The following is a 20,331-nucleotide window of genomic DNA, read 5'->3' as shown; positions in this document are numbered from 1 at the left end:
GGGTAATTTGGCCCGGTTGCATTATATCCTGTTATTTTATCACTTTCAATACACTCTTTTGGATAATTATAGTACATGTACATTTGCTCCTTTGCATTGTATGTGGGTGGATAGTTGGTGTTTGTAACTAACTACCTGAACCTTTTGGACCTGATATTGCTGCCTTGTAGCCTTGTCGCCTGATCGATATATCAGGCTGTAGCAAACTTTGATAGTCAAAAGTATTTGTCCTTCTTTCAAGTTTAATTCTTTCAAGTTTAACTTGATTTTGTATAGTTTCTACTCTTCTGAGCTCTTTATGGTTTGAAACTGGGATAAATTTGCGTTGTTATCACGGGGAGTTGTCGCGGGATAGATAGCCCTAAGTAGATGTCTTGTGCGAAAAGCACATGGGCTTTCAATTTGCTCCAAGCCTCTTGGTCAATCTCATTAAAGTCGGTTTAATCAAATTTGAGTATCCTGGGATTATATACAGTGGAGTATAGTTCCGTGTCTCTAGGATCTCACTTCCCAATGACGAATTGTCTCGTCATGCCCAGAGACCACGCTGTACAGCCCGCAGGGCAGCATGGGAACAAAATCATGTGCTACCTTCTTCCCAGCCTCGTCAACACAGCAACAGAAGGCAGAGTCTTTCCGCTAAAGAGATTCTTCAACTTGCTGAATCTACCCGACTGAGCATGCTGGCTTCAAGTCTCCCATGACCGACAGCTTATCAGCGCACGATGATTCGATTCCGCCCCGGCTTTTGGCCATGCATTGTTGTCAGCTGTTTGCTGATATTCCTTTACTTCCGACTTCCTCCCCCACACAAGGACATTCTCGCTCCTTTGGATCTCTCGCCTCTGCCGTTGCCAGAGGAGTTCAACGTCCTGCATCCAGGAGAATTCACCGATCCGACTACTTATCCAGATATTCATATTGTTTCATCTCCAACAGATTCACCCGATGAGCCTGAGGGCGAAGGGACTCTGAATGACTTGCCGTATGTCACCATATCTGTTGCTGATCGCCCCTCTAACAAACTCGCAGGCAGCCCCGATTCTACCAAGGAGGAATCCTCACCTTGACTACTCAGAATGGCTCTACAGAATACCCCAAGCCGGCCATCTATGACCCATATCCTGCTTATAACACGCCCCGATGGCGCAAAACATGGGCAGGGAGATTCGAAGCTTGTCGTGGGCCTCGCGGGAGAGACTTAGATCGCGGCTGCAGTGAGGATATGATGTCTGTCTATCGTGGAAAACAGAAGGGTATGCACAGGATATATTCCCTTGCTAAAAGCATCTACTTAGCACCTCACCTTTCTTTCAGGATTCCCTGCCTCCACTTTCGGGTCTCACAAAGCTCTCAGTCTAGATCAGGATGTCTGCGTGGATCGATATGCTCGCTATGGTCCCTACGGGATAGACGAGAACAACGACGTAGACATCCCAGGATTTCCAAGACCCAACAGAGTCCTCTGGACAAACGTCAATTGGGGATATCTTCAATCCCAATGCTACGAACGCAATGCCGAGCGATACCGCCCTGATCGACCAGACCAGCATTACAGACAACACATTCTTTCCTTATATCCTCCAATTCTTGGAGAACATATGAGCATTCTGAGTAAGCCTGCAGATCTCTCCTACAAGACCCGTTCAGCTGTTGTTCTCCGTGCCTCGGAAACTATGCGATGGACCCCAAGTCACTTTCACTACCTCCGCTCATTGATCATGGAGCTTTCGCTACATACTGGGTCTGAGTACCAGGTTTTCTTCATGATCGATGTTCATGATGAGTCAATAGATCTGGAAAATGACGAGGAAGCTGTCCGAGGACTCAAGCAAAGGGTTGTACCATCCGAGTTCCGCAATATGACCGTCCTCTTTAGTGAACATCTACTGGAACAGTGGTATCCCAAGATGGGTGAACACCGTGCTATTTACCAACACCTCCAAGCAATGCAAGTATTTGCCCGAATGTACCCTGAATTTGATTACTATTGGCAATTCGAATTCGACAACCGAGTCATCGGCCATACCTACCATTTCCTCGAGCAAGCCATCGAATTTGCCAGGAAACAGCCTCGAAAGTATCTATGGGAGCGAAACGCGTATTTCTACACACCCGGCGCACACGGAACTTGGGAGGATTTCTCCAATATGGTCGCCAACTCGATGACAGGAAAGCACAGCGTCTGGGGCCCAGTCAAGCACGAGGGTATCAAACCAGCGGGTCCGAAACCATTACCCGGCTCTCATCCGGAGAACGATAACTTCAAATGGGGAGTCGGGGAAGAAGCCGACCTCATCACATTTCTACCAATCTTCGACCCGCGCAATACATCATGGACGTTCCCGAATATGACGTGGAATGTCTCTGACAATATCCCACGACGCACTTCTGTCATCACACAATGGCGCATGTCCAAAAGGCTTCTGATGGAGATGCACAACGCCCAGCGTCGACGCGGCGAGGCCTTTGCGTCGGAGATGTCGGCGCCTTCTTGGGCACTTCTGCATGGATTCAAAGCTGTTCATGTTCCTCACCCCATTTATGCAGATGGCCAATGGTCTCCGGGTGAAATGGCTCGGATCTTCAATCGAGGTTCTCCGGATAATATTAATGGTGGTTCGGACAGTATCTGGAATTGGGATCATCGGTTTGATTACCTCTGGTACCGCATTTCATACATGTTCGCGACGCAGGCTGCGGAGGATCTCTTTAGGAGATGGATGGGATTCCAGCCTGATCCTAGACTCTACCTGGATGGTATACGAGTAAGTGTACTACCAATCTCTATTTATACTTTCCAGGTTACTGATTGATACTCAAAGCCTGAATACCGTCCAGGGAGATTTTGGGATGATGGTGGCAGCCTGGTACGTTTTCTGGTCATATTATAATCCCTGGAATGTTTGTTTAACTATGTTTTAGGATGAAGCTACCAATGGTCGATTGTGTTTCCCGTTCATGCTTCTTCATAACGTCAAAAATACCGAGCCTGAGAAAACACTTAATTTGCCTGTCACGGATTCTGCTTTGAAGGATGATGCGACTTGAGCCTGTTTGCCTGTCGCATGTTTGCTGAATCTTGATGTCTGACATGTTCTTTTCTTATTTTATCCTACTAAATGCCGTTGCAGAATTAGTCTATGTATTCAACTAGAATTAGCTGTATCATAACTAGCTTTCTTTCACCCAAATAAGATATTTTGACCTATGGGAATCATCATGTTGATAATCCGAATTTGGGTTCCTTGAAGAGCAGAGTATTATACATCTCGATGGTCCTTGTTCCTTGGGGCACTCTCAATGCCCGGGCATGACGCTCGACATTAGATCAAACATGCCGAATCATCCTTCCAGACCTATCTCACTGTCAAGCTCAGCAAAAATCCCGATACGAATACGCTTTCTGTCTGGCGGCCACAAAATCACAGCTCCGCAGAAGACATGTTTCCGCGACCATCACCGATAGAGCAACTATCACTCGGGGGCTTCCCGATCCTGTGGTCCGATTCGAAAGTCATATATCGCCCCCTTTCACTCCAACTGAGATCCGGCTTCCTATAGCGGCTTTCACTGGGTACCAGCTTCTGCCTGATGTCTATGTCAACTTTAGAGATGGTATTGTCCCAATACGCTGAAGTGCTGCCTGCCTCTTTAGGTGGATGTTCCTGTTGGGCTATTATGTATGAATGGCAAAGATGCCTTCCCCAACTCAATTATAAGGCACTCATCTACGTTCATGGGCACCACAGGTATTACCAGTGAGCATGTATGTAAAGTTGACAATCTATGATACCGCCTCCTATAGCACCCCCTCACCTCATTTGAGAAGACATGGGACGAATTCCGATTCAAATGCGTGTCGGAAAGGTGATATCATAATGTGATGTCTTGCTTACCCCCTAGGAACGTGCGGGTGTCATTGGTAGAGAATGTGAGGCTACTGTTGATCTAAAAGACCGGACTTCGAAAAGATAGGCCACTGAGCAGAATTTACAATTATATCGTGATAATTGCGATGATGAGAGGAAGGAGGCAAGTAGTGCGACGGAGCATTAACAACAATCATCTATCTTCCAATTTTTGTTTTGATTCTTGTGGTTCTTTGCCACAAGAATTTTTGGTGTGGATTTTGTGATATCGTGACAAAATTGCACGAGTCCCTAAAATAGTTGACCGGTACTGTACCTCGATGTCCATGTCCGGTTGAAAGTGGTGTGTGGGGGATGGAGAGTAGAAGTGACTTAAGAACTGTGCAGATCCATAGCCTTCCACGCCAGCCGTTAGCTCACTTACTAATGGTAGTTGTTGTGCCCTTAGCAATTCCCAGGGGCCTGCTGATCTGTTTTCTAGTTCCCGACCGCGGGCTCGTAGGAAGAAGAACATAGACATGGCCGACACCCCGCACCCGGACAGCTGGCAGCCCAGTCCCGAGATGCACGCCCTGCTGTTCACCGACTTCAACGGCGACCCCGCTGACCCGGACGACGTGATCGCAGACGCGCTGGACGGTGGCTACGCTGAACGCACTCCCGCCCTGCTCGCCATCCTGCAGGACGCGTCGGCCGATCCGGCCGAGCGCCTGCTGGCCTGCGTTGCGCTAACCAGCTGGGCAGATCCTGCTGGCTACCAGGCGGTGATTGCCGCGGCCGTGGCACCGGACGAGGTGGTCTGGCGCGGGCGATCTCACGACCGGTTCTTCTCGCAGGACGATACCTTCGGCCAGCTCGCGGACGCGGTCAGCGCGAGCGAGTACATGGTTGATGAACGTGGTACCGCAGACCTGCGCATCGACGCCGCCCGCGCCCTCCTTGCCATCGCAGATCAGGTCCAGTTCGACCGGCATATCGGACGGCTCCTGTATGGCCAGATCATTGACGCCTGCCAGGGCAACATCCGGTCCACCCTCGACCGAGGTATCCACCGCATTGCCACCGACGACCACATCTCCTTCGACCTCGGCCTCCAACTAGCCCTGCTCGCCGTTGCCCTGTATCGGGTCGACGAGCTGGCGGCCACCGATGCGATGCGCCGTCTCACGGCCGCAAACCCGGGGAACCGCGCGCGCCGCGAACTGGCGGAGGTGACGGGAAACTCGTCGTGGTTGGAAGCCGTTGATTAAAGGCCGCTGATCCGGAAATAACCTAGGCCCGGTCCCCGTGAACAGTTGTATCGATTGCAAAGGGTACACATGCCGCAAAGTTGGTGTTCAACGTTGAAAAGCTGGAAACGCCTATGAGCCTCTCGCAGCAGGAGTGGCGGTATTCGAGCATCATTTATCTTATCCTTGCGACGGTTGGACTCCGTTGAACCTTCAGAGATGCACTTTTTAGACGGTCGCTTAACCGGTCGCGTTGAGTGCTCAACGGTGGTTGTCTCTCAGAAGTATCATAGACGTAACCTCAATACATTGGCAGACCCGAAAGCGACAAAATGATATTCTCTACAATCACGATAACCGAACCGGATAATTTGCGTCTAATTCCTTGCTTCCTTCGAATAAAAGTTCAACTTTAATTATAAGGGTTATATAGGATTAGGAGCTTCTAATAGCTTTTAGTATTTAATGCTAGAGCCTTACTTAGACTAGAAGAGGTAATATAGTTTCTATTATATATCTTTCGTTTTATATATACTAGCTTAATTAGACTATATAATTAGAGCCTTACGTCCTACTAGTGGTCTCGATATTATACGGCGTACAGCTAGAGGTATACGCCTTAAGGTTAGTCTCTTAATAGCTCTAGTAGCTAACGGAATAATATATTTTAAGGTAAATTCTCCTATAGACTCGAGATTAAGATAAGCAAAATAAATAAAATAAAAAAATTCGTTAATATATAATGCTTCTAAGCTTTAGTTATCTCTAGTATCTATATACTAAATTCTATATTTTACGGAGTCGTAGTCTATCTTAATAAGGGGTATTAAATGCTCCGAACTTAGTACGTTCTAGTCCCTATCTAAAGTTTTATTATAGGATATATTAGTTATAGTTAAGTTACTTTATTCTAAGTCGCCTTCTATAGTATTTTTACTAAATATATTATATTATCTAATCTATCTAAGCCTAGGGGCTTTAGAGTAGATAAAATCTCCTTAGCCCGGGATTTATAGGTAGAGGAGGTAGATAAATATCTTAGTTATTATCCTTAATAACCGATATTAAAGTTAAAAAATATGTTAAGGACTAAGAAACCAATTTTTATTATAATAAACTATTGAAATGGGGATGGCTCGATGGCAGTCTGACATAGCAGACGGGTCGATATCAATGGAGAGAAGACAACCAACCACTCCCATGCCCACCGTAGGCGTAGAGAGTAGTCTCAGGAAGTGACTATAGTACTGATCTTGAGATTATATCATGAATGATGAATCTGGTGGGAAAACTGTAGTCATATTGATGATGGTAGAATGCTGCCTCTGGAAGGAGAAGACTGCATGCAAGCTTCCTGGGTCATTTGCGGTACCTCAGGCCAATAATACGCTACAGTCATGGGTTCCACCACTACAGTATATAGTATTAGACTAGGGTATACGGCTACTACTCTATATACGGTTGAGTCCGTATTTACCGCGGGAACAGACTAGGTCGGGCTAGCCGAGCCCATTCTAACCAATGCCTATCTTAGTGGTTCACATCGACTGCATTAGCGACCACGCCGTCGTGACTTTTCGTATATAACTTACAGAAAGTGCCCCTCTCCATCACACATCGCGCCTTTTATGCTTATAAAAGGAAATGGGATCCACAAGTTCACTCTTCTTTTGCAACATCACTGTAGATGGTAATTGCTTAGGCCGCCCTTTCTGCAGATAAGGGGGCCACTTTCCAGCTCTTGCTAATCGGTTATGGGAACATGGTGCTGACCCCCTGAGCCGCTATGCATGGGTTCGGGCACGTTCTACATCGCAAGAAGCTCGAGAAGCCTCAGATAAGATACGACCATGCTGAGTCTCCACTGCAAACTCTGTTGAGCGTTGCTGGCGATGCTGGATGCAGTATAGTCTGCGAAGAAATGGCAACTCGAAGCGCCGTAAGATTTGTCGCGAACGAAAGCGGGACTGTTGTGTCGGCGAATGCTTTTCATCCAGACATGGCGGCATGAGAGCTTCAGTGGATCGGACCGAAGAGTTTGCTGGGATATGCCACCAAGAGCTGGACTTGTAAAAGACAGTTGATAAGTTTACCCACGGCCTTCGAAATGTATAAAGATCCACTGTTCCGCCAGTCTCATCTCACCTTTCTGCTCTTCCAGACAGGCCGCTCTCGTTGCCATCCAGCAGCTCCCTGACTAGATCAGCCCGAGCAACACCAGCTACAATCATTCAAAATATGATCTTCTTGAGTATCCTGGCAACTGGCTTCTGCGGCATTGCCGTCCAGGCCGCAGTGCATTCCAATGGCACTGCCGAGGCCAAGTTAGCCCAGATCAGGGAACTGCTCACGCCTCAGCTCTCAGCGAATGCCACGATTGTCTTTCCCGACTCCGAGAAATGGTATGATGTTACACATCGTGCTGCTGCCCCCCGCGTCAACCCGGGCTATCTCGCCGTTGTCGACGTAGCTGCCGAAGACGACGTCGTGAATACGGTACATGACGAGCTGTTCAAGAAGAAAAGGAACGTTTCCTGACTCTTTCACAGATCAAAGTCGCTAATGAGATCGGAGTCCCGTTCCTGGCTGTCACCGGCACCCACGGTTGGACCGACGATATCAGCAAGATCCAAGGCGGAATTCAGATTCGCATGCGTGGCCTCAACCACGTCGGTCTTGGACCCAACAATGACACCGCATATGCCGGCGGTGGTGTTATTCAATATGAAGTCGTCCAGGCTCTGTATCCGTATGGAAAGCAAGCCGGTAATCTCCCATGCCCTTTCATGTGAATCCCCTTTCATGTGAATCCCGCACAAGCAAGCCAAGAGCGATCAACTGACAAGCTTGTTTTTCCTAGTCCACGGTCTTTGCGAGTGTGTCTCCATCATGGGTCCTCTCCTTGGTGGGGGTCACAGCGTGCTCCAGGGTGATCACGGTTTCGCTGCTGACAACTTGGTCTCGGCCAAGGTCGCTCTTCACGACGGAACCGTTGTCACCGCCTCGGCCACTGAAAACGAAGATCTCTTCTGGGGCCTTCGTGGTGCTGGTCATAACTTGGGTATTGTCCTCGAGTTCGAGGTCAAGGCTTACGACATCCAACCGGATCCATGGACATTTATGACCCTCGTCTATGAGGCCGATAAGATTGAAGAGTACTTCGAAGCCTGGAACGAGCTCGAGGACACCATTGCCGACCCCGGCCTGGTTGTCCTGAACGGTTACTACCGCAACTTGCCTGAGATCAACGCTGAGAAGGTGAGTACATAGCGTCGTCTTTGTTGCCGCAGGTCACATCTAGCAGCACTTGCTAACAATGCTCCAGCCTGTTCTCGTCATGGATCTCATCTACCAGGGCTACGACACCGCCGCTCCCCAGTACATTGAGGCCTACCGTGCCATCGGGCCCATCCACGAGGAGACCATTACCGATATCTATTGGAACAAACTCTTCGACATCACCAACTTCGGTCGTGACGACCGGGTCTGTGTCCCGAGTCAGAATTGGGCCGGCTACGTCAACTCCATCGTCCGCTGGGACCCCCCAGCCATGCGCGAAAGTTACAACATCTTCGCTGACCTTGTCGCCATTGAAACCTACAACACCTCCACCTTCATCTTCGAGTCCTATGGTCGCAAGGGTGTCCGCGACTTTCCCGATGACTTGAACGCTGTCGCACCGGAAGAGCGCAACAAGCACAACATGTTGGCTGCCTTCCTGTTCTGGTCCGGTAATAACGAGACTGACCTCACCGTTGCCCGCGATTTCGGGGAGAGACTCCAAGTTGCCAGCCGCAACGGTGAGATTGCTCACTCTTACGTCAACTACGCCATAGGCGGCGAGGAGCTTCCGCAGGTATACGGCCGTGATGTTGACCGCATCGAGAAGCTCCAGGCCATCAAGGCCAAGTTTGATCCTTACAACAAGTTTGGATTCTATGCTTCCCTCGCAGCTTGAGGGCGAAGATGAAATAATCGTGATGGTCTGGGAGGAAAGGGAAAAGAGCCGGAATATAGATATATAGACTCATCTCCTTTTTCAGCCTCTAGGTTTGGTCGTGGATGATATTGCAGGCTTTCCGATGATCAAAGATGCTTCACACTTTCGAGAAACGCAGCATCGGTACTGGTCAGTGATAAACCTCCTGTTGGCTGGAGAGTTAGCGTGGAAAATGCCTTCTCAAATTTGATTGGAGTTGATAATTCATATTGACGCTCAGAATCATGTGCTGTTGGGCCATCTGTAGCCGGTTAACTATGTCTCTAGAAGCTAAAATGTATTTTGCCCCGGCTTGAATTGTCTCTACATTATACTGTATAGTGGTTGACCATTCTTGAGGAACCAGAACAATACTGGTGAAGGGCGCCGCCACTAATCCTACACGGGCCATGAAAAGAAGGAATTATGATATATAGAGTAGCGGATGCCGTGCTACCATTAGATGTACCGGGAACGTACCGAAAGGGGACAGGAGCACGCACAAGGTAAGCACCCAGCTCGGCCAATCAGGCGATAAGCAATTCGAGCGACGGCTCGCTCGTTCGTGTACTAGGGTATAGGGGGGTCCCGCTTTTTTCTTACATAGTAAACTGGAAACCCTAACGTACGAGAGCCTTACCGGCGTGCAGCGTATGTGGAATTAAGGTCATGAATTGACTACATGTCCTAATAGAACTTCATTTCCGCCGCGTTCCGTCGACGAATGCCTGGTTGGCAGCGAGCACGGGATCGTGTATTATGTCTTCGGCTTTAGTTTTCAGTGCGAGGGTCGATAATTGGAGGCCGACGGATCTTTACGAAGAGTTTCGGGAACTTTTCTCAACACGTCCAGGTATTCGACCTCCCAGGATTTAAGCTTGTCATGTGCCGCATCATGCCACTCTTGAGACATAGCTTCGGCGGCCAGTGCTTGGAGGGTGAACACAAGCACCTGACCAACAGCTGTTCGGTGGAGGCGCCACTCGTTTGGACTAACTGCTTTGGCCAGGTTGTCCGAATACAGGTTAAAACAATCATTCCTTGACGGATTAGCATTGCTCGGTGCAAAAGTCTCGCGTATGTTACTGTTCTATTCTTTACTATCCGTGAACACGCTTCCTGGGATAACTTAACGTTTGATCTAGATTTGGACAATCAACAACACTTCTTTGAGCTCAATATCCCGCGCATGCAGCACACCAGTTTCAAAAGTGTGTTAATCCACTTACTGGCCTCGGGGTGCTGCATGTTCTAGAGTGTATAAACAATCTTGTACGCCGAGATCTTCCCATCTCTATACTCTTGAAATCCCTTAGGCACTGATCCCAGGCCCTGATAAGATTTGGGATGACTGGGCTTGAGGGTTCCTTTCTCCAACCAAGCAGGAAGCTTCTCGAACAACTCCGATGACAGCTCATGGTCCTCTTTGGAGGCCTAGGAAGACGACACATTAGCTCACCAGAAACTTTATATACCAATAGTTTTACGGCTTACTGGCCACTTGAACGTTCCATATGCATGGTCCTTGAGAAATGCAGTCCACACCAACACATCCGTGACGTGAGTCCCTCGGGCCACATTCTCAGTGTTAGCCTTGCCTGGTCGTACAGTACATACGTTGCCGACCCCATCTTGCAGGGCCTGCGAGGCAGTAGGCGAAGAGGTAGTATTGCCGATCGTATCAAAGGCGTATCTGAGTGTAGGAGCCACGCCTTTGATCTTGCCAACCACGTCTTCATCCTTATAGTCGAAGACATGACGGGCACCATACGAGCGCACTAGATCTGCATGCTTTGGGCTGCAAGTAGTGATAACTTTCATGCCATACATAGAAGCTACCTGGATGGCGTACAACCCAACACTGGCTATTATAATGAGTTAAAAAAATCACTGGAGGTTGATGAACTAGGGTTCGACGTGACTTACAACTACCACCCCAAACCAAAACGCTACTGCCTTTGTCTTGCTCCCGATCGATAGCCAGAGAGCCCTTGGAGTACAAGGCCAACCAAGCGGTTGCTGCTGCCAAAGGAACAGTACTTGCGTGTTCTGGAGAGACGGTTGACGATAGTGGAAACGAGATTCTCTCGTCTGCCAAGGTGTATTGGCTGTAAGCACCCAGACCCTTAATCTCGCCTAGGATAATAGATATGTCAACATGTCTGGGCATTAATCGCGCAGCAGTTAACTTACCACCCCAGATCAAGCCCGCTAGGATATCGCCTTTCTTATAACGTCTGACGGAGCTGCCGAGCTCAACACATTCCCCTACGAAGTCACAGCCGAGCACAGCACCATCTCCAAACGCATTACCATCAAGGCTCTGGACTGTATACAATCAGCTTTGAAGATGGATTGACGATGCTATAACGATATCATGCGCAATGACTTTAAATTAAAAAGCATGGAACAAGACTTCACTACTTACCATCAGTCGGATTCTGCGCAACGTGAGAAATCTTCACGAGGATTTGATGACCAACAGGAACTGGAACGTCGATCTCTTCTTTGGACAAGCGCGGGGACTGCTCGGCAGATCCACGGTTAACTAAGGCTGTCATCTTGGAGTCAATGGCCATTGTGGGGGTATTAAAGCTCTGCCTGAACCTAATCTATCAGTTGTGATTCGTTGCAATGCCAGTAAGGACCAGAGTTGTAGAATGAGCACCGAGTCACCTTAAATATTGTCACTCTTGAGGTATGTTCGATATCATCGACACAAGGGAGCTGCTTTTGAGGTCGTCGACAATTTGTAAGCTACAATTTATAAGCAAAGGGATGGCATGGAAAGTGCCAGGTGGGACCCTTGAAAGTATCCGAGGGCAGGTGGAAGCGCATTTGGTTGCGATTGTACCGTTTGTGGCATGGCAAAGATGTACCCAGGGCAGGTAGAAAAGATTTGATGGCGGTTGCACTGTTACCAACTTTTGAAAGCAGGCATAGCCATGGACTTGTTTGACCTCGCTAGTGGGGCTTCTGAATCAAGTAGGTTTTGCCTCCGGTTGAACTTTAGGGCGTCGCGTATCAGCTCTGATGAATAAATCGCTGAAGGAACGTAGTTCGGCTGTTCTGTGGACATCCAGTATGTACTAATGCACTAGGACACAATGTATCAACTGGCTTTAGCAAAAGAGTAATTCCAAGACCCCTGGAGCTCCAATTCTCAATGAACGGTCGGGACGTGAAACCTTGCGACATCATTTTCCGTTAGTTCAATGCAGGCAGCGACCTACTATTGAGAGGCAAGAGCTAACCTCTCAGGCTCTGTCACTCAGTCTTTAGTCTAAAGAATCTGCTTTACCGCTTTCTGGCTATTTCTTGACTTTCTGTGAAACGTCCGTCCCCAATCTCGATTTCCGACACCGAAGACCGAGTAGGCCAACCCTGCCGCCTCTTTTCCGGCCACGCTTTGGAGCCAACTCACGAAGTGAGCTACATTGTCCGGAGCCTGACCTTTGTAAGAAGAGTTGACAATGACAATGGGTTGGTCCTTGGGCAACGCGTCTTTAGCGATATCGAGAGAATCCACTCTCCTCGCGTTGAATCCATGTGCTTGGGCATCGTCGGCGAGCCGGTAGGCGAGGGCCTTACAAGTTCCGCTATTAGAGCCATTAAAGATATTGAGAGGCTTGCCCGAGAGCTCCTCGGTTCTCTCGGGGAATGGTCGCTTGGCACTTCCGGGGGAAGCTTCCATAACCCTTACGGCGGTGAAGGGCCCTGTCGATCATCGCTAAGATTTGAACTATATGAAGGTAGCCAGATACTCCCTTCGCTTCTTGCTTTCGGCTTCTTTACCTAGTATGGGAGAAGATAGAACTTAGGCACATTCTGTAGTTTGCAGTCTTTGCGACCTATTTCAAATGTAGGACGCGGAACAATCCCCAGGCTCCGAGTTCCTCTGTGCATCGGATGGTTATCACAATGACTGACTCCGAATTACTAGTCGGGAGGGGGTTTCAGGGCTTGGATGACTGGGATTGCCTTTTTCATAAACGGAACAGGTCTCAATGTCATTTTGTTGAGGCTCTAGAATTGAACAGTCGTTTGATTGTGGTGGATGTGAAATCCTCGTAAGGCATTTCTATGTACCGAGTCGAGAAAGAGCGACTACAACCACGTTGGGCTTACAGCTTACTCACGCTGAAATCATCTCTCTACATATGTACATCTTTCCACTTATTACGTACATGTGTATCAGTCATTCGCAATGATCATGGGACTAAGCATCAGCATCAATCGCCCATATGGCAGACTTTCTTATTCCGTGTCTCATTGACAAATCGAGCCTTCGCCGCTTTTCGGCCAAATACTTCTTGCTCTGAGCAATCTTCTTCCTGTTTCAGCGAAAGTACTTGGTGGGAATCTGGGAACACAGGGAAGCTTTACGTCATCACGCTGTGGTGTTTATGTAAGGTAACGGCGCTTCCACTTTCCCTCGTCCGAGCGGGCACGTCCGCCCGGCCCTTGGTTTCTCGTCGCCTGCGCATCGACATATCCTACGTTCAACATCCCCTGCATTTCAACTGTAAGCATTGTGCCATGGTGTCTTCCCCGGATAGTGGAGATGAGATAGGTGCGAGTTATCGCCCAGTCCGGAAAAGGACTAGAACCGGCTGGTGAGCTTTTTGGCCTGCTTCCTTAGAGACCAAGTATTGACGAGGGGATATAGCATTCAGTGTCGCAGCCGCCGTCGCAAATGCAAGTCTGATCTATTCACATTTTGTTAAAGTGTGGCAAGGGCTGATACCATGCAGGCGATGGGGCACGACCACGATGCCGTGGTTGTGAAGTGCGAGGCCAAGTCTGTCGATGGGGACTTAAGGCATCGTTCCATCCCTCGCGTGCAATTAGTTTGTCACGTTGTGAAGCGGCTTCATTGCGTGAAGTAGAGGAAGGGCGAGGGAGGAGCTCGAGTCGGCATCAGCAATTCGTTGATGAGACCAACATCATCATCGATGGATACTCGACACCTGATCACCCTTCCTGCGGGCCTCACCTTCCAGCTCAAGATGAATCTTCACCTAGCCATGTCTCTCGCCCACCCTCACAGCCGATTTCTGGAGAATTGAGCATTGCCGATCTTTTTACACAGCGAAACCTGCCGGCTTCTGACATACCAGCAAGCCCAAGCGGTAACCATGATCTACCCCCGCTCATTCAGTCCCAGCAATTTCATTCAGTGTCCGGGCCTACGGCGACGGATACACAAACTCATCTATACCCTTTCTTGCTAGGCCAGGCAAGATCAAAGGACGCAACCCCGCAACCAGTGCCACAATTTCCAGTCACAGATGGGGAAAAATTTCAACTTATTTCCGCTTTTATACGGGAGACGGGTACCTGGTGCGAGACAACTGACTCCCAAATGCACTTCACCGTGAAAAGCATTCACGAGATGATGAAATCATCCTCATTTGTCGCTGCTGCGCTATCACTCGCCTCCCGCCAGCTAGATTATGTTCTTATGCGACAACGGCCCGTGACATTAGAGCTTTACCAGTTTACTATTCAGTTGCTCCTCGGCCAAGACCCCGTTCGAGCCGACACGTCCATTTTGGCTACTTGTACTCTTCTCTGCGTTTACGAAATGATGGCCTCGCGAGTCGAAGAATGGAGACGGCACTTGAAAGGCTGTGCGGGATTTCTGCGGGCCCAAAGATGGAACGGGTCTAGCGAAGGTATAGTGAAGGCGAGCTTCTGGGCCTTCGCTCGAATTGGTGAGTAGTCTCATGAACGTCAGACGCGAGCCAATGGCTGATTGCGATCGTAAAAGACGTATGGGCAGCCTTCAATAGCGGCAAAGCGACGTTAATCCCAACAGAGTCTTGGGTAGACAATATGTGTATTGATTATGTTCTAGCCAACGGAGACTTGGATGACTATTGCAATCTTGCGATCTTAATATTCGCTAAGATTGTGAATATTCTCTCAACTTCCCAGCAATCTAGAAGGGAAATGAGGGCAGCTGGATTAAAAGCCTCCATTTGCACCCTTTGGAACGAAATGCAGAGGTGGTACCAGCTGCGACCATCAGAGGTCTGTCCGCTTCTAAGAGATTTCCTCCCACAAAGGTTTTTCCAGAAGCGCTATATATAAGATCTGCTCCTAGTAAGGTCTTACCTCATTGACCAACGAAACTGCGGCTGACTTTCTAGACTGCGGCAATACATTCTACCATTCAGGCTGTATGCTGCTTCTACAGACCGGCCTCGTTACACAGGGACCGGAACATCTATATGCATCTTTTAAAGAAGAAACTGTGAGTCAATTTCTGCTCTTGAAATTCATTGATTTTTTTAGCTCACTAGGTCTCAGGGTAATATTATCTGGCACGCACGGGAACTGGTCGGAATCTCCATTTCAAACCCGTCTCAGTATGTTGAGCTGCAATATTCCTAGACCTTTATAGTAGGCAAAAACAACCAGGCTAATACTTCTCCTATATCAAGTGCCAACTGGGTTAATCAGCTTCAACCGTTGTTCATCGCCGGGACAGTATTTGGAAGTTCCGTAGCCTCCCCATCCGTCCGGGATACTCTGTCCGTGTCTCCAGGTGATGCACCGTCGGCCGCTGAAAATCACGATTTTGATGAGTTCTGTTCTGAAAAAATCCTATTATTAAAACATCTAGCTAGAATTGAGCGTGAGACGGGCTGGAAGACCTCGGATCGGGCCGCTGAGCTAAGAATGCTTTGGGGATTTGTGTGAAACAGCATGGATTGGAACAACAATCTATGTAAATTAATGTCATTTTGCCAGTGGTGGGCTTCTACATCTATTCGAGCCCTAAAAAGGCGAATCCCCCCTTACTCTGCGATTGAACGCCAATTCTATTTCCCATCCGATTGATATTTCGAGTTCAAATATAGGTTCCTCGCAGTAATCGCAGCCTCAAGTGCGAACCCACGAACTGAGAACAGCCTTTGACGAGAAGAACTCTTGAACATCTTTCACGAACAAATCAGGGCACTCCAAGGACGAGAAATGACCACCCTTCTCGTACTCTCGCCAAAATTGTATGTTAGCAGCCTGATTGGCCCAATCCCGGGGGCACTGTCACAACTGTGTTAGAATACCTTGAAAACAATTAGGTGGACTTTGGGACTTTCTTACGTGGAGTTGCTCCTTTGCATACATGCTCACGCCAGTGGGAGCAGACACATACGTCTCGAACGTCTTTTCAGCCTCGTGCATGCCACGGCCAAACGCCTCCCGGTAGAAGCGCAGAGCAGGAGTCACACCTTGTACCCAGTGCATCATAACAAGTGTGATGATGTCGTCGTCGCTGAACGCATTGTACACATCGGCCCAATCGTGAATCTTCTCCACAAACCAGGCAAGCAATCCGACAGGTGAGTCACCCAGAGCAAAGCCAAGGGTTTGAGGCCTGGTTTTTTGTTGCTCGAGGTAGCCACTCTGATCTTGCTCAAAGTTCCACCGAACCTGAAGTGCCTTGTGCTCAAATGCCGAGTATGTAAATGCCGAAAAGCACCAGCGGATGTACGCGGCGGGAGCCGAAAAGAGGGTTGGCGGAGGCACTGGGAACATGTTCAGATGCTGAGCTCTGACTAGATCCGGATATTGTATGGCCAAAGAGCGGGTGATGAAAGATCCGAAATCTCCTCCCTGCGTGACAAACTTCGGATAGCCCAAGACTTCTGTCATCAGGATTTTGTAGGCGCGCGCGACAACATTCGGTCCAACTCCAGATTTGGTCGGCGCAGGGGAAAACCCAAATCCGGGTATAGATGGTGCAACAACATGGAAAGCAGGGTCCTTAGCGTCCTTTGGGTTGCTCAGTGGCTCAACAACTCGGCGTGCCTCAACAAACGATCCTGGCCAGCCGTGGGAGAACAGGAGAGGGATTGCTTTGCTGCTGGAGGCACGCGCGTGAGTATAGTGAAGCACAAGAGTGCCATATCCCGGGACATTAAGCTTCACAATGAAGTGGTTGAAAGCATCGTTCAGGATTTTCTGAGGAAGAATTAGATCGATGTTAAAATGACACTACAAAGACTGCAATGGTCGTTGCTTACCTCCTGTGTGTCCCAGTCGTACTTACTCTTCCAGTGCTCCGCAAGCTGTTTCACGCGAGAGACCTTAGCGCCTTGGGCCCAATTGTTTTCGTTAAAATCAGACTGCTCTTCGGGATAGCGAGCTAAAGCCAGCTTCTGCTTGGTGATTTTCAACAGCTCCCGGTCCACGTGCAGCTCGTAAGGCACTGGGACATTGAATTTCAACTGGTCGAGGGGAATTGGCGATTGGAGTACCATGCTGGAAAGGAAGGAGTATTCTGGTTACACTGGTAGTGATAGTCGCAGTGCCGCACCTATATCGTACCTTTAGTAGACTCCGTACAATTGAAAGCCTGTTAAGATGCTGGAGTCGAAGAGGTTCTCTGGAGTTATGTACCCCAGTGGGGCGGGCTATAGAGAAAGAATCCATGCCCATCGTCATGGTTGTCTTAAACTTGCCTCTTGTGTCGTCAAAAGGGCGAAACGAGAGATTACACAATAGTGCAACCGCAAGCGCAAGCGCCGCTGAAGCTCCTGCAATGTGGGGTTTTCTCCGCAACCAAACTACCGTGCCGAAGTTCTAATGCCGAAGACATATACTACAAACAATGACCATGCACAATATCTGGACCCCAAATCAACTAAGCCTACATTCTGCTATATTCTAAAAATTGAAGGGCAGGGAAGTCGGAGGGAGAAGTGGCAAGTACAGCCGCTCTCTTTTCTTTTTGCATTTTGCATCGTGTCCACAGAGAAGCAAATGACTATATTTAAATACCAGCCTGTTCCTGTAGATGAAATTCTTGCGAAACCATCAAGTTGGTTGAAGTTCGTGATCCGACGATTCTGGACAATTCTTGAGTCTGCTTCCATGGATCCATCCAAAGAAGTCCTCATCATCGGTGGAGGCATATCTGGCCTTGGAATGGCGGTTCAATTGAAACGTCTCCTTGGTCATGATAACTTCACTATCTATGAGAAGTCAGACAATGTCGGTGGGACATGGTGGCACAATCGGTACCCTGCTTGTGCATGCGATATCCCGAGTCACTTCTATTCCTACAGCTTTGCATTGAAGCATGACTGGACTACGATGTTTCCCGGCAGGGATGAGCTTCATGCTTGTAAGTAAGGTCTCCTTTGTGGTTAAACACTTAGCTGACATACCAGAGATTTCTTTTCCGTCGCTGAGCGATTCAACATTCTACCTCACTGTCACTTCAATGCTGTGTGTACCAGCATGACTTGGGACAATGCCCGCTCATTGTGGGTTGTGACTTTCGAGGATACCAAATCAGGCGAGATCTTCATTCGCGAAGCTCCTGTTGTCGTCAGTGCAATTGGCACTCTTGATCGCCCTGCTATCCCCTCTATCGACGGAGCCGATTCTTTCAAGGGCGAGACGTTCCATAGCGCCGAGTGGAACGATAACTTCAATGCCAATGGCAAGCAAATCACCGTTGTGGGAAACGGTGCATCGGCTACTCAATTTGTCCCTGAGCTGGTCAAGTCAGTTGGACCCAAGGGCAAGGTGACCCAACATGTCCGGAGCTCTCACTGGTGGACAAAGCGCGTAAGGAAACTTTGCATTAGTCACATTATGATTCTAATCACTGGAAAATAGGGAAATCCAACTTACTCTGAGTCCTTCAAGTTTGCCTTGAAGTACTTGCCGCTCGCCGCTCGACTCTACCGTGTCATCCTAGCTTGGCAGCTGGAGAGCACTTTTTATTCATTTCACATGAACAGCAATGGTGCTGCTATGCGTCAAAAGATCCGAGATGCTACCTACTCCTATATTGAGAGTGAGGCACCAGCTAAGTACAGAGATATTTTAAAGCCGGACTATGAGCCCGGTTGCAAGCGTCGAGTCAACACTGCTACCTATTTGAAATGCCTTCATTCTCCACAGATGATGCTCACCAAGGATGCTATTATCAAGATTGGGCCAGACTATGTGGAAACTAAAGAGGGAAAGCAACACCCAGCGGACGCAATCATCTATGCCACTGGGTTCCAAACCCAGAAATGGTTGTTTCCTATGAAAATCAAAGGCATCGGTGGCAAGGATCTTCACGATCAGTGGGACGCATCAGGGGGTGCTGAGGCATATAAAGGTACCGTCGTGACTGGCTTCCCCAACTTCTTCATTCTGTACGGACCCAACGCAGCGACTGGTCAGCACTCGGTCATTTTCCACTCCGAATGTCAAATCAACTACTCATGCCGTTTGCTTCGCCCTGTGCTCCGGGACGGTGCTGATTCAATAATGGTCAAGCGAGAAGCTCAGGACCGAGACCTTTCCTGGGTTCACGACAAATTGCAACATCTCGTCTTCAACAGTGGTTGCCAAAGTTGGTGGATGGACCCTGTTAGCAAAAAGAACACTTTCATATACCCTGACCCCATGTACAAATACTGGCTACGCACAATTTTCCCCCGTTGGTCTGACTTCGATCTGCGCCAAACTGCTCAATCACGGAAAAGGTATCTGGTACTGGGCTGTTTCACAGCAATTGGTCTTATCGGATACTCTGCCGTGGGGGCGCAAGAGGCGGTGCAGCTTATCGATGAAGCTTCGTCCTGGTTGTCGCTTCAAACTGGCTGGCAACTTGGTAGCCTCTTCTGATGTACCTCATAAACAGGATTTTAAAGCTGAAAAATACAGGCGGAACCTTTCCCTCGTGGAAGCACACCACTAGCAATCAATTCATTGTCAAGTAACAGTGGAAAGGGCAGGCGATTCCGATAACGCAGCTACCATCGACAGTTGATATTTGGTTTTCTATAAATTGAATTTCCTACCGCAATTTGCTTGGGCATAACTTCATTTCATTACGTCTAGATCGTCAAACTCATCCAGGTAGCAAAAGTCATTGACGCTGCGCGTATCTTTGTTCGCATCTTTCTTGTAGTCTTTCTACACGTCAAAGATTCATAGCGGTTCTAATTGGAGAGATTAAACGGACCGGGGAACCAAGGAGTTAGAGCAATAGAAATTTGGAATGACATTGATTAAAACAAGCCGCCTCAACAGAGAGCCATCGCCCTGCTGGGTTTGGGTCTCCCTAATCTAATGAAAAACCTGGTCTAATATAAAGTTTCTGCTAGCTCATGTTCTTCATCCACTCGCAAGTTGACCAAGAACGCATATGAACCCAGTAGGCCAAAATTCTGAATCCTTCCGACATATCGCTAACGTACCAGAAGCTCTCGCGTAAGTCAATGAATTCTTT

At 48.5% G+C, this 20,331-nt stretch overlaps 9 protein-coding genes across 9 annotated transcripts; 5 read left to right on the top strand and 4 right to left on the bottom strand.

Moving 5' to 3' along the window:
- Window positions 1-725: 725 nt before the first annotated feature.
- Window positions 726-3,051, top strand: N7446_009359 (DUF3405 domain-containing protein; the record flags this gene model as incomplete). The annotated part of the gene is made up of 5 exons (XM_058518104.1): window positions 726-985; window positions 1,033-1,256; window positions 1,318-2,768; window positions 2,826-2,870; window positions 2,926-3,051. The coding sequence occupies 5 exons, from the start codon at window positions 726-728 to the stop codon at window positions 3,049-3,051; spliced, it is 2,106 nt and encodes a 701-aa protein (XP_058368892.1).
- A 1,339-nt stretch (window positions 3,052-4,390) lies between these two features.
- N7446_009358 (uncharacterized protein) lies at window positions 4,391-5,122 on the top strand (the record flags this gene model as incomplete). The annotated part of the gene is made up of 1 exon (XM_058518103.1): window positions 4,391-5,122. The coding sequence occupies one exon, from the start codon at window positions 4,391-4,393 to the stop codon at window positions 5,120-5,122; it is 732 nt and encodes a 243-aa protein (XP_058368891.1).
- Window positions 5,123-6,908: 1,786 nt separating this feature from the next.
- Window positions 6,909-7,332, bottom strand: N7446_009357 (uncharacterized protein; the record flags this gene model as incomplete). The annotated part of the gene is made up of 2 exons (XM_058518102.1): window positions 6,909-7,167; window positions 7,247-7,332. 2 exons carry the CDS (start codon window positions 7,330-7,332, stop codon window positions 6,909-6,911), a joined length of 345 nt encoding a protein of 114 aa, XP_058368890.1.
- A 7-nt stretch (window positions 7,333-7,339) lies between these two features.
- N7446_009356 (FAD-binding oxidoreductase) lies at window positions 7,340-9,059 on the top strand (the record flags this gene model as incomplete). Its single annotated transcript, XM_058518101.1, has 4 exons — window positions 7,340-7,597; window positions 7,651-7,867; window positions 7,962-8,359; window positions 8,427-9,059. The coding sequence occupies 4 exons, from the start codon at window positions 7,340-7,342 to the stop codon at window positions 9,057-9,059; spliced, it is 1,506 nt and encodes a 501-aa protein (XP_058368889.1).
- Window positions 9,060-10,331: 1,272 nt separating this feature from the next.
- N7446_009355 (zinc-binding alcohol dehydrogenase family protein) lies at window positions 10,332-11,659 on the bottom strand (the record flags this gene model as incomplete). The annotated part of the gene is made up of 5 exons (XM_058518100.1): window positions 10,332-10,514; window positions 10,575-10,945; window positions 11,007-11,216; window positions 11,274-11,408; window positions 11,509-11,659. The coding sequence occupies 5 exons, from the start codon at window positions 11,657-11,659 to the stop codon at window positions 10,332-10,334; spliced, it is 1,050 nt and encodes a 349-aa protein (XP_058368888.1).
- Window positions 11,660-12,363: 704 nt separating this feature from the next.
- Window positions 12,364-12,774, bottom strand: N7446_009354 (uncharacterized protein; the record flags this gene model as incomplete). The annotated part of the gene is made up of 1 exon (XM_058518099.1): window positions 12,364-12,774. One exon carries the CDS (start codon window positions 12,772-12,774, stop codon window positions 12,364-12,366), a length of 411 nt encoding a protein of 136 aa, XP_058368887.1.
- Window positions 12,775-13,619: 845 nt separating this feature from the next.
- On the top strand, window positions 13,620-15,788 carry N7446_009353 (Zn(II)2Cys6 transcription factor; the record flags this gene model as incomplete). The annotated part of the gene is made up of 8 exons (XM_058518098.1): window positions 13,620-13,696; window positions 13,750-13,778; window positions 13,835-14,797; window positions 14,854-14,909; window positions 15,029-15,188; window positions 15,236-15,339; window positions 15,396-15,454; window positions 15,530-15,788. 8 exons carry the CDS (start codon window positions 13,620-13,622, stop codon window positions 15,786-15,788), a joined length of 1,707 nt encoding a protein of 568 aa, XP_058368886.1.
- Window positions 15,789-15,971: 183 nt separating this feature from the next.
- Window positions 15,972-17,353, bottom strand: N7446_009352 (epoxide hydrolase family protein; the record flags this gene model as incomplete). Its single annotated transcript, XM_058518097.1, has 3 exons — window positions 15,972-16,133; window positions 16,194-17,054; window positions 17,117-17,353. The coding sequence occupies 3 exons, from the start codon at window positions 17,351-17,353 to the stop codon at window positions 15,972-15,974; spliced, it is 1,260 nt and encodes a 419-aa protein (XP_058368885.1).
- Window positions 17,354-17,855: 502 nt separating this feature from the next.
- N7446_009351 (flavin-containing monooxygenase) lies at window positions 17,856-19,724 on the top strand (the record flags this gene model as incomplete). Its single annotated transcript, XM_058518096.1, has 3 exons — window positions 17,856-18,219; window positions 18,268-18,668; window positions 18,720-19,724. 3 exons carry the CDS (start codon window positions 17,856-17,858, stop codon window positions 19,722-19,724), a joined length of 1,770 nt encoding a protein of 589 aa, XP_058368884.1.
- Window positions 19,725-20,331: the final 607 nt, after the last annotated feature.

The sequence above is a fragment of the Penicillium canescens genome, assembly GCF_028828765.1.
Source record: "Penicillium canescens strain IBT 15451 chromosome Unknown utg000006l_segment0_segment0, whole genome shotgun sequence".
Classification (NCBI taxonomy): Eukaryota; Fungi; Ascomycota; class Eurotiomycetes; order Eurotiales; family Aspergillaceae; genus Penicillium; species Penicillium canescens.
Note: the sequence above shows the minus strand (reverse complement) of the source record. Positions and strands in the feature narration are given on the sequence as shown.